The 15,087-nt window shown below is 38.1% G+C and overlaps 1 protein-coding gene across 1 annotated transcript in view; it reads right to left on the bottom strand.

Moving 5' to 3' along the window:
* The window catches only part of RANBP3L (RAN binding protein 3-like), a 75,314-nt gene extending 62,728 nt beyond the window's left edge, over nt 1–12,586 (bottom strand). The window contains 1 exon segment of the mRNA XM_006876550.1: nt 12,499–12,586. Coding sequence (XP_006876612.1) covers nt 12,499–12,586 — 88 coding nt within the window.
* Nucleotides 12,587–15,087: the final 2,501 nt, after the last annotated feature.

Genomic DNA, 15,087 nt, shown 5'->3' with positions numbered 1-15,087 from the left:
AACTACATACTGTGATCATTATGACTTAATGTAAAGTGAAGTCTAGGGCCACTTCGAAGATTTAAAAACAAAAACAAAACCGTAGTAGTAAGGATATGAAAATATCTATGTTGTTGTTGTTAAGTGTTGTTGAGTCTTTTCTGACTTATAGCCACCTTGTATATGGTTTCAGAGGCGTGGCTGGTGGGTTTGAATTGCTGACCTTGCAGTTAGCAGTCCAGTGCTTATCCTTTAGCATCACACCAGGAAGTATCAATATTGATATTGAAATTAGTCATTCAGCTATTGTGCTTGAAGCAAATGATGATTTCCACTCTGCAGCAAAAGTTTATTTTCTGTTTTAATATGTCTAAAATCTGGCTTCATTTTCCATTTTTTCCATGAAAAACATTCTTTCAAAAGTGTCACTTGTTGATATTGTTAAATGTTAATCAAAATGTGCATTTCTGAAAAGCAAAATTTAGCCTGGACATATAAACTATAGCAAAAACATTTGTCATAGTTTTAAGATTCTTCAACAAGAATTTGAAACATCTGTAGTCACAGCTGTAAAAATGACACCTTCTGTAGAACAGATAGAAAATTCATAGCAGATATCCTAAACTCTGGAACTGGAGGAACTCCAGGAACTGGAGACACAGAGGGTCTGAATCACAATCTTGTATTTTTGCTTAAAAAGCACTATGTAAACAACAAAAAGATAACTATTTAAAAATCTTCTAATACAGTCTTAAGAAAGATAAATTGTACCCCCAAAGGAAAAGGAATCTGCACCAATGCATGAAAAAAACCCATAAGCATGAGACAGTCTGTATTTATTTCTAAGCTTACATTGAGGAACTGCAAATACTCAAAAGGAATGAAATAAACACCAGATTACTTATCAAAATGTAGAGTCTATCTTTATAGAAGGAAGTGCTCGGGCCATATTGCTGTTGTTGTTAAGTGATGTCGAATTGAGTCCAAGTTGTAATGACTGTTTCCAAGAGTGGTTGGTGAGTTTGAAACATCGACTTTGTGATTCAAACTTGCCTTGCCATCCAGTTCTTATTTTATGGCGTCACACCAGGACTCTATTAGGGCCATAAGGGTGACATTATTAACTGTGTTGGGACACTTTGTTTTTCTAGATATGTGTCCTTTGTACCACCTTGAAGGTACAGGACCCCAGAGATTAACAGAGACATTACTGGGGTAGATTGTTTCCCAGGTACTCACTAAGCACTGGTTTAATTTAAGACACAAGATGTTGCTGGAACAATTCAGCCCTGGTGAGCCCTGCAGATCTTAGAACCAATGTTATATTTGATAAATATAAGCTGGTTTCCCAGCTGGAAAGATGTAAGAAATACTATAGTATATGAGGTAAAAGTGGGAAATCCCTCACTGCTTTCCACTTAATTCTGAAGACTTTGAAGTGGTTTGAACTTTTGTTAGAAATGAATTTATAAACATCCAGTTTTAAGAAACCCTGTATTCCTTTAGTTTGGATTCATTCATGAGAAGCAACCATTAGAGAAAAGCAAGAAAGAACCAACATCAGAACAAATAAAGGAATGCCGTTCCTCTTTTCATCAATACCAAGTTGATAGAGAGAGCACTGGTTCTCAAGAATGAGTATAATTTCAGAATAGGAAATTGAAGAAGATGCGAACACTCTTTCTTAATCCCATTCAATGCTTTCATCACTACCTAGAATTTTGTCTAATCCATCCCATTTTCTGAAGGTATCTGCTCTTTATGCTGATAACCTTCAAGGGACACAGTGATTGTAGACTCTTTGCACTGGTCTAGATCTAGACACAAGACAATTTTGAAAAAGCAAGGTATAGAAATAAAAAGTAAGAGTAAGAAACGAGAAGAATCAGAAGTTATGTCAAACATAGATAGGTCTTGCTGCCATCTGGAAGTAGGATCAAAATGCTAGATTTCATTCAGCACTGAATGTCTATGTTGAATGCCCTCATCCCAACCTGAACTCCTAACTGTGCTGCATAGTTTATAATTCAGTCATATGTCATAATGGATTGTAGCCACTGGTTTAATTTTCTTTGTTTCACAACCTTGAGATTTCCAACACCAATAATTTAATTGAAGAAAGATTCTTCCCATAGCTTAAGACTTGATAACTATCTATAAAAGTATAAGAGTGCATAGATTCACAAAGCAATGAATTTTAATTACCTTATTTAGTAGAGAATATCTGGCAAAATCACCCTGTCAGTCAAACACAGTGATTACTGAAGAAACTGACTTTAATTTTTAAGGATGTTCTGTTATTGATTTAAAACAAACATGACCATTATGGAGTGCTAACTGCAAGGTTAGCAGTTCAAAACCCATCAATTACTCCATGAAAGAAAGAGGAGGCTTTCTGATCCCATCTTGGTGTGGCACCACGGGTTAATGGCACTGGACCGAAAGGCCAGTTTGAAACACAAAGTAGGCAGTTCAAGTTCACCAGCTGCTTCTCGGAACCCTATCAGGGTCACTATGAACCGTAAGTGACTTGACAGCACTCAACAACAGCAAGAAAGATTTTGTTGTTGTTGTTGTTGTTGTCAGGTGCCATCGAGTCGGCACTGACTCATAGCGACCCCATGTACAACAGAACGAAACAATGTCTGATCCTGGGCCAACCCCACCACCGCTGCCACACTTGACGCCATCAATGATGCCACCTGGCTGATCCATCTCATTGGGGGTCTTCCTCTCTTTCTCTGACCCTCCACCTTATCCAGCATGACATCCTTCTTTGGCGACTGTTCTCTCCTGGCAATATGTCCTAAGTATGAGAAACGAAGCTTAGTCATCCTGGCCTCCAAGGAGCACTCTGGCTGCACTTCTTCCAAAAGAAAGGTTTATAGCCTCAGAAATCCTATTATAGGTAAAAAATAAACAAATAAAACCAAACCTACTGTCAAATTCCAACAGTAGGTTTTGTTTAGTTTATTTTTTTTTACCTATAATAAGACATATTTGAAGCCTTGGTGTGAATAAGCACTGGACTGCTAGCCTCAAGGCAGTTCAAACCCATCAGCCACTCCTTGGAAACTCTTTACAGGGTTGCTATGAATCAGAATGGATTCGATAGCACTTAACAAAGCAACAAATAAAGCATACTTGGTGTAGCGCTGTAGGACAAGCATTAGAACACAAGGTTGATTTGAACCACAAAGTCAGCAGTTCAAACTTACCAGCTGCTTCTTGGAAACGCTATACAGGGTGGCTATGAGTTGGAACCAACTTGAGGACACTTAACAACAGCAACATTAGAGTCCTAGTGTGGCGCTGTGGGATGAGAACTGGACTGCTAAATCCAAGACTGGTGGTTCAAACCCATCAACCATTCTTTGGAGGCCCTACACAGGGTTGCTATGAGTCACACCCAATTCAACAACACTTAACAACAATTCCATAGTAATATCTGGTGAACCAATAAATGACTATCAGAAGCCTGAATATGAGGTTTTAAAGATCTAAAATCTGGAAAAAAACAGATCTGGATTTAAAGTCCATCTCCTCAATTTATTAACTATAAGATTTGTTGTTGTTAAGTGCCATCAAATTGGTTCCATCCCATAGTGACCCTGTAGAGGGTTTTCAAGTAGAAGCTGGTGAGCTTGAACCATGGACCTTCGGTTCAAACTGACTTTGCAGTCCAGCGCCACAGCAGAACTCCAACTATATGATTTAGGGTAGGTCATTAGAACTTCATGAGACCTAGTCTCCTCACAGAATTATCATAAGGATTAAGCAAAGGAATACATTTTGCCTACTCTTAGCATAATACCTGACATGTACGAAATTCTCATAAATTGCAGCTCTTATTTCACTCTTTGATCCTCAAGAATTACTAAACCCTTTTTAGAGATGAGAATTAAGGTTCTAAAATTATAGGATATGCCCAAGGTCACACAACTAGTACTTAGATCTGGAGACTAAAACATGTCAGATGTGGTTCCAAATCTCATGCTTTCCTATAAAAAAGGCTGCTTCTTGGTTGTGTTGTTGTTGTTGTTGTTGTTAGGTGCTTTTGAGTCAGTTCTGACTCCTAGCTACCCTGTAGAAGGTTTCCAAGAGAGCCTGGTGAGTTTGAACCACCATCATTGAAGTTCAAACTAACCTTGTAGTCTAGTGCTTATCCCACAGTACCCCACCAGCACTCCTGGTTTTAGCTCTGAGTGGAATGACTATTTCTTAGTTTCTTATCTTCTGAGGAAATTGTGCAATCTACCCAGGAGATGCTGGTCGGTGCAGCGTCCATGGTACGGTGCAAATCTATTTGAGAGGTGCTTCCATACTACACGAGTCTTCCTGCCCTTCTGTTTCACCATCTGTGAGGTGCTAGGATTGACTTATCCTTGACAAGAGAGGCTTGTTCCAGGCAAACGTCATGGGGTTCTAGCACTCTAAAACCTCCACGCCAATGTTTATTTTTAGTCACTGGCAAAAATAACTGAGAATATGTTACTTTTTCCAGATATATCCATTTCTCCATAATTTGAAGGCGTTATTTTGTCTACCAATAAAACCACTGTATTTTTGTGATGAGGTTGCTGGCAGTCTTTGATTTCTTGATTAAATTCACAAACCACAAATGTGGACCATTGGTATAGATAATGACAGAAAGAGCTGCTTGCCCTTTCTCTACCCTGCTCCCTCATTTATGCCCATGAGGTAATAATGATGCAGAATGTGCCCTAGGATGAGCTTGGACAACTCGGTAGCATTTAGAAATACATATTTCATTTGATAGCATTTGAAAATCACATATTTCCCTCTCAGAATAAAACTAGAGTGTGAAAATGCTTCCTTATGTTAGAATGGGGCTCTCTATTTTGTTGAGAGAGGGAGACTCAAACTCTGGTCTAGATTTCCTGGCATGATGAAGATGCATACTGAGCAGATACCTGCATCAGTTTAAAATGGTAGCTTCTTAAAGTTAATTTTAAGCAATTCTCCAGCAGTGTTTTCATACTGCTAAAATGAGAGAAGTAATTTTGCAAAAAAAAAATATCATGGTAGGAAGAGTTAAATAACTATTCACAGAGATAATGAGTCTTCATATATTGAATTCAGATAAATTTAGACCCTTACTCTTCAATAAAGAAGAATAAAATTTTAACAATTCCTTCATGGTTTTCAAGACCTGATGGAGAATCTTGGCTGCAACTTCTTTCAATTCCAAACACTTTGCTTTAAACTTATTCCTTTTTATACTAAGCCTTTGAGCAAGCAGGGACAAACCCAGAACAAACAAAAACACCAAAAAAGCTTCTTTGTTTTCCCATTTCTGCAAGAATAAATGGATGTTATTCTGCTGAGAACAAGTTCTTTGAGGCTTAGTCAGGAAGAAAGAAGCCACGCTGCCCATAAAGGAGCTTTGAAGAAGACCATAAGGTCTGGGCCTCATTATACTCCTGGGAACACACAGACACACTTAGAGGTCACCATCCATTCACCTGTACTGAACAGGGCACAGAAATACACAGGTGGCTTTGCAGAGGTCGCTTACTGCATTCCATTAGAACTACTTCGGGAGAAGTAAACGCCAGGTCACAATTTGCAAACCTTATCAGGAACATTTTGCTCATCATGCTAAAGAACATGACAAGAGAAGCATTTTAACTTTAAAAATGCATATTAACTTGATAAGTTTTCAGGAAAATTGAAAGCAATCCTCCAAATGTATCCCTATTTCCTTCCTTCTGGATTTCATGATTATTGAATTGCTTTGATAAATGAAATATTGGAGGAGATAGAATGATATTTTGTTTTGTTTTTTGTTTTTTTTAAATCTGCTTTCTTCCATTTCCATTTGCTTCCTCATCCTTTGTTTGTTTCCATTTGGCTCCACATTTTTTCTATAACTCATCTTCCTTGCACCCCACACATAATTCTCTCCCTCATCTGTGCCCATTTCTACTTTTTTCCTATATGTTTATTTATCTGTTACTCTACATGGAGTCCTAGTGTGGCACTGTGGGTTAATTCACTGGACTGCAAAGTCAGCATTTCAAGCTCACCAGCTGCTCCCTGGAAACTTGATACAGGGTGGCTATGGGTCAGAACTGACTCAATGGCACTTAACAACAACAACATGCTTAGTATTAGGATGATTATAAAACAATCAGTATTCTTTTTATGAATATTTTTTAATGTGAGAAACTATAATTTAAACTTGATAAACTCAACATTTATTTTAAATCTTCTGCCCCTTTTAGATAATTTTTTACATTGAGCCATATATTTACATTGTTAAGTGCCATTGAGTGCAATCATGAGCATGATTACGTGTTCTGGAATATTCTTTCTTTGCAGTGTTGTCCATAGTTTGTCATGATCCATACAGAGTTGCAAGCCTTTGCTTAGTTAATAAAACAAGGTAAAGATCTTTCTGGTATTTTCTACTTCAGTCGAGATCTATCTGATGTCAACAATGATATTCCTCGTCTCTCGTCCTCATCTGAATTTGGCTTGAATCCTGGCAGTTCCCTATCAAAGTCCTGTTGCATTTTAAATTATCTTCAGCAAAATTTTACTTGAATGTGATATTAATGATATTGTCCTATGATTTCTGCATTCTGTTGGGTCACCTCTCTTTGGAATGGGCACAAATATAGATCTCTTCCAGCCAGTTGGCCAGGTAGTTGTCATTCAAATTTCTTGGCATAGATGAGTGAGTGCCTCCAATGCTGCATCAGTTTGTTGAAAGATTAAGTTTGTATTTCATCAATTCATGGAGCCTTTTTCTTTACTAATGCTTTCAGTGCACACTGGACATCTTCCTTCAGTATCATTTGCTCTTGATCATATGCTAAACCTTTCTTTTTGGTACTGTGACTTTGTATATTCCTTCCAGATTCTTTCGATGCTTTCTGCATCACTCAATATTTTACCAAAGAATTCTTCAGTATTGCACATCATGGTGGGATATACTCAAGGTCATATTTTGGTTCTCAAGGATTTGTTTTAACTTTCTTTAGCTTTAGCTTGAACTTGCATATAGGAAATTGATAATCTGTTCCACGTTTGTCCCCTGGTCTTATGTTTGGCTGATGATATTGAACTTCTCCATTGTATCTTTCCATAGACATAGTCAGTTTATCCCTGTATAATCTATCTGTTGAGTTCCATGTGTATAGCTGCCATTTATGTTCTTGTAAAAATTCATTGGTTTTGCAAATTCTTATGTGATCTCAGCATAATTTGTATGACCAGGGCTATATTTTCCAATTCAAAATGGCCAATACGATCTATTTCAGCTCACTAATGTTTAAGATATTGATCTTTATGCATTCCATTTCATTTTTGACAACTTCCAATTTTACTAGACTCATACTTCATGCATTCCACGTTCCAATTTTTAATGGATCCTTGCAACAGTTCATTCTCATTTTGAGTTGTACCCCATCAACAAATGAAGGTCTTGAAAGTTTTCTCCATCCATATCATTAAGATCAACTCTACTTTGAGATGGCAGCTCTTCCCCAGTCATATTTTGAGTGCTTTCCTACCAGAGGGGCCCATCTTCCAACCCTATATCAGATATATTCCTTGATACTCATATGATTTTCAGTAGCTAATCCCTCAGAAGTGAATCACTATTCCTATTTATTAGACTTTCTTAGTCTGGAAGCTCTGCTGAAACATGTCCTTTATTGGTGAGCCTACTGGCATTTGAAACATCGGTAGCATAGGTTCCGGCATCATAGCAACATATAACTCACCACAGTATGACAGTCATATCGATGATTTTTGGTTTTATATAATGTTGTTGTTGTTCAGTGCCATCAAGTTGGTTCAGACTCAATGAGCCTGTATAGGGTTTCTGAAAGTGGTTGGTGAGTTTGAACTGTTGAACTTGCAATTAGCAGTTCAATGCTTATCCTACAGCACCACACTAGGACTCCATTTTATATGTTGTTGTGGTTAAGTGCCATTGAATTAATTCCCACTCATAGAGACCCAGTATAGGGTTTCTGAGGAGTGGCTGGTGAGTTTGAACCACCAATCTTGTGGTTAAAATTGACCTTGTGGTCCAATGCTTACCTTACAGTGCTTCACCATTGTTGTTGTTAGGTGCCATTGAATTGGTACCAACTCATAGTGACCCTATGCACAACAGAATGAAACACTGCCCAGTCCTGAGCCAACCTCACAATTGTTGCTACGCTTGAGCCCATTGATGCTGCCATTTTTCCAATCCATCTCACTGGGGTTCTGCCTCTTTTATATCCTTTTCTAGTGACTGGTCCTTCCTGACAATGTGTCCGAAGTATGAGAGACGAAGTTTGGCCATTCTGGCCTCACCATTGGCATTATTAATCGTACAATAGATACTTGATTCCATTTTTCATGGTAAGGTCTTCATTCCCTAGCAATGCAATTTTGTAGGTGTTTTAAATTAAATATACCCATGAATAGCCACAAAAAAATATTTAAGAGAAATAGTACATTTATAACAATCAAAATGTAATGTGTGCTTTCTGGTTTAGATTCTTAGCAAAATTGATGACATGGAAATAGGTAGTACTTAGCCTTTTGTTTACATTTACAAAGTTATCAACTATGTTTAGTACCAACCAAAACCGTCAAGAGGAATGTGAGCAAAATATGAATAAGGATAAAGAAAGCAGTAAAGTCAGAAAAGAAAATGCACTATTCAATCAATGTATTCAATTTTCTTCCACCCAAATAATTGAAAAATAAAAAGTATCATTAGCTACTCTAGTCGTTCTTACTGAGTCACTCAGAAAGCACAGGTTAGGCAACAATCTTATGAGAAAATCATGTTTGTATTATGAGTTGCTTATATAACACCCAGTAAGCAGTGACTATTTCGTAAAAATGTGTTAAATGAAAGGCTGGTTGATGGCATTAGTCTGTTTTGTTGGCTTCTGAGAAACTTTCTGACCTCAAGAACTAAGCATATCTAGAAAACCACTGACAAAGTCAATTAGAAGGAACCTCAAGGCATCCTTGGTATCTGAAGAGCAAGTTCTCCAGATAGAACTTTCCATGGATCTATGGGAAATTAAAAATTGTGAGATGTATGAGAGAGCTATATGTAGCAAGAAGTGCATTGGAACTATTCCTTAATAAATGTGTAACCTTGGAAAAGTCACTTAAATTTGAAACTTCCCGTTTCCACATCTCTTAAAATGGGGAGAGTCATGGCTATTCTACTTGATGGCTGGGAGAACCAACTGAGAGAATGTGTTTGAAATTATTTTGTAAAGTTATTTTGGATGGTTAAGTTGTGACTAGTACCTGCTGAAGATTTATAGACATACAAGGTAATGTTTACAAATGTTGTCACTATACCAATGCCACAGTGTTAAATGGATTTATAATATCACAGAAGAGGCAAGAGAAGCATCCTGAACGTCTACTCTTCAACTTTATAATATGTACATAGCCATAGACTATAAACTCCATGTGGACAGGAAACCATGGCTTAGCGGGCAACTTGGTAGGCATTTGCACAGTACTTTACACATAGTCACTGCCCAGATATCTGCTGAAGAATAAGTAATCTCTATCTGTGTGATTACCTGGAGTTCTGGTGTGGCACTGTAGGGTCAGCAGTTCAAACCCACCGGCTGCTCCTTGGAAACCCTATACTGGGTCACTATGAGTTGTACCTGACTCAATAGCACTTAACAAGAATATATGATTGCCTAAAAATAATAATTGTGTGACTATGTGAGAAGAATCAAATACCTCAGAGTTAATACAAAGCACTTCAGTAATAGCAAGGAGAGTTAGGAACTCTGGTATCTGATCTGGTCATGCTTTCAGAGGAGTGCATGCCACTTAATTACAGCCTGTATGTTAACTAAGAGAGCTAGAACCAAAGCCAAAAACTCAGAGTGCACTGGTGAATAAATCCACAGCCACACTTCACTCGCTGAAATGAATGTTTTGCTTCCTTGGGCATTTGCTGAACTTTATGCAATTGCAAGGTGCAAGTATAGCTTGAAAGAAAAATCAGAGACACCGCACTGAGTGAGAAGACTCTGGCTGGCACAAATTGTTAAACACTCTCAATTGCTAGCTAAAAAGTTCGGATTCTAAACCTACCTAGAGTTGCCTCAGTCTACAGGCCTGGCCATCCACTTCCAAAAGCACACAGCCTTGAAAGCCCTTCAGAGCACTTCTATTGTTCACTTGTGGGCTTGTTCTGAGGCTGACTTGACTCAAATGACAGTTAACAACAAGAAGAGCACTGAATGATTACTTTTAACCTCCAGACAGTCATTGGAACGCTATTGAGCAGCATAGCCAGCATTTACCCAGTCAACTCAAATCTCCGGATGACATATCTTGCAGCAACCAATGGACAGTCTGCACTGCATTAGTGTGCTTCAAAGGTCTATGTGGTTTATGTGGGCAGATGCTTTGAGACACAGCTGTGGAAGGATATGATTTCTTTCAGTCTGAGAAAGGAGACAAGACTTCTAGTCTTGTTAGTATTTTGGGAAGTATGTCATCATAATGATATTTCCAGGTTGCTCTGGTTATGACCCATAAGACAGAGACCAGAATGACAGCCTGCTTTAAGTTAAAACAACAGGAGGATACCATTTTCCACTTATAAAATTGGCAAAGATTAAAAAAAAAAAAGTAATATCCATTCTTACTGAGAATGCATTTCTACACTGCTATTCAGAGTGCTGATAGAAGGAACATTTGCAAAATTTAAAAAAAAAGGCTTAAAAACATACATATTATCTTTTGACCCTCCCACTCCCCGTACAATCTCACCAATAAAGGTTTTTATTATGATAGCAAAAAATTAAGCATAAACTAAATGTATAACAATGGAGAATTGCCTAAAGGAATTTTGTTATATCCAAGTGAAGGGATAGTATACAACCATTTAAACATAAGAGTGTAGAAAATATATAATGGCATAGAAAATTGTCTACAATCTACCATGAAAGAACAGTTTACAAAACACTACGTACAAAAATATGCTTATTTTTGTTCAACAAATCAAACAAGAGAATAATGGATATAATGGATATATGTGCTTAGAGAAAAAGGTTACTTTTTTTAAAATGTTCATCACAACTATCTTTGAGTGGTGAGGTTGCGGGTAATTTTTACCATCTCCTTTATGCTCTCTTCACCAAATTTTCTATAAGAAACATTATATCAGAAATTAGGGATGGGAGTGGGGAGTCACCGTAAAAATTTCAAAAAAAAATGAATAGCAAACAAAAAACCCAAGATGCATTAGTGTTAGCTATGAATAGAGGATCAAATGCCTTTCACACTGTCACAATTAAACTGATGAACAGTTCAGGAGTTTACATTCTAAGGAGGTTGGTTCAAAATAACTTATTTAAGCCCCAATGGTAAAGAACGGTCTTAAAAATTAGCAATGTGTTTATATACTATGAAATATTTTCTACCCACACTGTATGAAGCCTGATAGAACATGATGTCACTTTGCATATTTCTAGGAATTGATGCAGTGAGAGGCCTGATCCTCACATAAATGTGCCACTTTAAAATGGGAGGGTTCATCCAGTCCTTTAGCCAACCCTTTTCATGCCAATGAAATTTGAAACTGTCTCTACAAAACATATATTAAGGGCTGCTAGAACCGACTCGACAGCACTTAACAACAACAGCCTAGATCTATAGGTAGATAGATCCATTCCTGGCATGAGAAGTTAAAAATATCTGTGTGGTAAATCCTTAGCCTCTGGAGGTTGATGATGCCATTCATAACAACACCCACAAGCCTTTCCCATGCAGTGTTTTTTGCTGTCCCTGACAGAGCAGATTGGACAGATCAGCTTGTCTACTTATGTCACCCATCTAACGCTGATGCAGCTGGATGGTTTGATTAATTTTTTAAAAACAACAACACTGGAGCTGAAAATGGCTGTGAGGTAGATAGTTAAGTCTGAATGAGTACCCAAGGTGTGAAATGTGATACTCCCTCCCACCCCTCTGTCTGTCTCTGGCTGCTCCTGGGTCATAAAAGAGAAAGAACCAGGAATTATACCCACAAATGAATGATCCAGAGATCTAGGCAAAATTAGGCTTAAACTTTCAGCCCCCAAATGTTACCACTAATGGGAAGACACTGGAGACAGGTCTAGGTTAATTTGAGACTGCTTTCTGCTGAATATCCTGTCAGTTGATTCAGTCTTGCCTTGATGGAAATGTTAAATCACATATAATCTAGCGTACTCTAGAAAACTGATGGTGACTGTAAGATGAAATACACAAGTTTCAAAATGACAGCTTTAAGAGATGTGAGGTCTTGATAGTCTTCCATAATCTCCTAAAAGTCAGTCGAGAATCCAGGTTAACCCTACCTTATGACATCACTATCCTGCTTGTTCTCAGAGATTAAAAATGGGAAATTGCAAAGCCTTTCACAGCCAGTACTTCACCAGTGCATCATTCTTCCAGGAATACAGAGGAACTGAAGGTCACAGAACACACAACTCATTATCATGACTGACTCACCTTGCTGTCGCTGGTCCTCCCGCATCTTCAGTTTCCACACGCGCAGACTGCTGAACAGGTTTCCCTGTCTTTGCCTAGTAGACGACATGGTGCTGGTAGATTGTCTTGTGGCTTGAGTGTCACTAGGTAATTTCCTTCCCTTGACCAGTCGCCTAAAATGGCCCTCACCGGATAAAGAGTGCCACATAGGTACACACAGGTCCTGTCCTGGCATGTAAAATATTTACTTCTCTAAGAAACATCCTAGTTTTTCTTTGTCAGGATTCTTGAAAGAAATATTTACCAATGTTACTTCTGCTGATTAAGATGCCAATTCATTTGGCTAAAAACACCACTTCACTGTTACTTTATTCTAAAGCAAATTGAAAGTCTTCTCCCTTGAAGTATAAAAACCCTACACAAGTAACTGTTTCTAAGAGATCACTGTTTGTACAATTTTTGAGGCTTGCTGCTGACATGAAAGCCAGTACCTCAAATATTTCAAGAGGGCTTCTAAAGTAAAAAATACCAAAAGGGGGGGGGGGGCTGGGGGAAAGTGCTGCTGAGTTAAATCAAGTGATTTCTAAGCCTGGTCTGAGTTACCCTCTGTGACAGCTGAAAGTGTACACTTCTTAAGAGAAGCTGGAAGAGGGCGGGGCGAAGTGCCTAAGCTATTAGCATAAAGAGGCAGGCAAGAAATGGCATTGGAGTCGCTTTGAATCATAGTGACCAAAGCAGGGACACTAAAGATGCCCTGTTGTTATGTAGTCAAGTCGTTACTACAGCTACTACTTGGCTTGCAATTAAAAGCTCAAAACAGAAGTTTATTATGCTGCTTGGATATTCATTTGTACGTGTGAAATATAAAAGGTATAACTGAAACTGCTGATGAGCTCATGGAAATGTACTGCTAGAGCTTTCCATTTCTGTAAATATCTCGGAGTCTTCAGAAGGGGGCAGTTATAGGGCAGATTGCCTGTCAAGGCAACTAGAGTTCTTGAAGAAAAATAAACACAGAAAATGTCATCTTTCCAAAGATCTATCTCTGTTTCCCCTTGGTTTTCTAAAGTATTGCTGCTCCTAGACTCGATTATCTCCAGTGTTTCCTTATACTTGCTATTTTATTACTGTTTAAAACTCCAAACACTTTTAATGTAACTTGGGAGCCAATTACTGAAGTCTGTGGGAGTGCTAGTAGATCCAGCCCGGTAAGAGGCAGAGTTTTTATAGATTCTTAAAGAAGGTGGTAGGCAAGGACTAAGGATAAAGGTGGAGTTGTTTAGCTTCAAAGTCTGGACCCTAAAATTCCCTATTTACATTTTTAAACTGGTGCTAAACTTGACACACAAGCTAGAAGTTTACCACCTAGCCAGATCTGCAAAAAGTACCCTTATTTTACATTCCGGCAACTCACAGTTCCCCAGGCACACTTTGATTTATGAGAACTCTGATGAAGCATGTGGTTATTCTTCTATAATTCCACAGTTTAATGAATTGCCTTTACTGTTTTAATGATCTATCCATTGCAGTTGTAACTCTATCAGATGTGTTATAAAAATGGTCAGCCACTTTGAAAATGATTTCGGTTATTAGGAAGCATAGTTTCTGCTTTAGATGGCTCTGTAGAATAAGCACAGGTAGGTGGTTAGAGCCCACCAGTCACACCATGGGAGAAAGATGAGGCTTTCTGCTCCTGTGAAGATCAGCAGCCTTGGAAATCCTATACACGGTTGATAGGAGTCAGAACCAACCCCATGACACTTAACAACAGCAACAACATTGATCTCAGCATCCCTGATGGCCCAGTGGATAAAATAGCAAGGGGCCCAGTAATAAAATGGCAAGTATAAGCACTGGGCTACTAACAGAAAACTGGTTGGAACCTACCAGCCACTTAGAAAGATGGGGCAGAATGCTTCAGTAGAGATTTGTGTGTGTGTGTTAAGTACCCTTAAGTAAGTTCTGACTTATAGCTACCCTATGATGGGTTTCCAAGGAGTGGCTAATAGGTTTGAACTGCTGACCTTGTGGTTAGCAGTCTAGTGCTTATCCGATAGCACCACACTAGGGCTCCTGATGAGATAAATGTTTGTTGTTTATAACCTAGGAAACCCCATGGAGCAATTCCATAATAAACCCTGCACTCTCATTACCCAGATTCCATAATTATCAATTCATGGACAATCTTGTTTCAAACCTGTGTGTTTCATCACAGACACTTTTGCCCCTTAGTCCACTACTGATTTCATGCATCTTAGATACCAATTTACTCATAAATTCTTCATGTATTTAAAAAATTCAATAACTGCCCAAAACATAAACATAATAAAAATGATACCTCATTAACAATTAAATACGATGACTTAATGCAATGAAATATTCAGGCAGCATTTCACTTTCCCTGATTTCCCATCAGGTGTAACAAAAATGGAAGCTTTTTGAACTCCTAAGGGATTTCCCTAAGAAAAAACAGGCACAAGTTAGGGTAAATGCGATACTAGTCCCAAAACAACATTTTCTTTCAGAGGGGAAACTATAGACTGAAAAATTCTTAAGACATATATCAACCAAATATAATTAATGTGTTGTATTTGATCACAATTTGTATAA

The sequence above is a fragment of the Chrysochloris asiatica genome, unplaced genomic scaffold (genome assembly GCF_000296735.1).
Source record: "Chrysochloris asiatica unplaced genomic scaffold, ChrAsi1.0 scaffold00390, whole genome shotgun sequence".
In the NCBI taxonomy this organism is placed as follows: domain Eukaryota; kingdom Metazoa; phylum Chordata; class Mammalia; order Afrosoricida; family Chrysochloridae; genus Chrysochloris; species Chrysochloris asiatica.
This window is presented reverse-complemented; position numbering and strand designations above follow the sequence as displayed.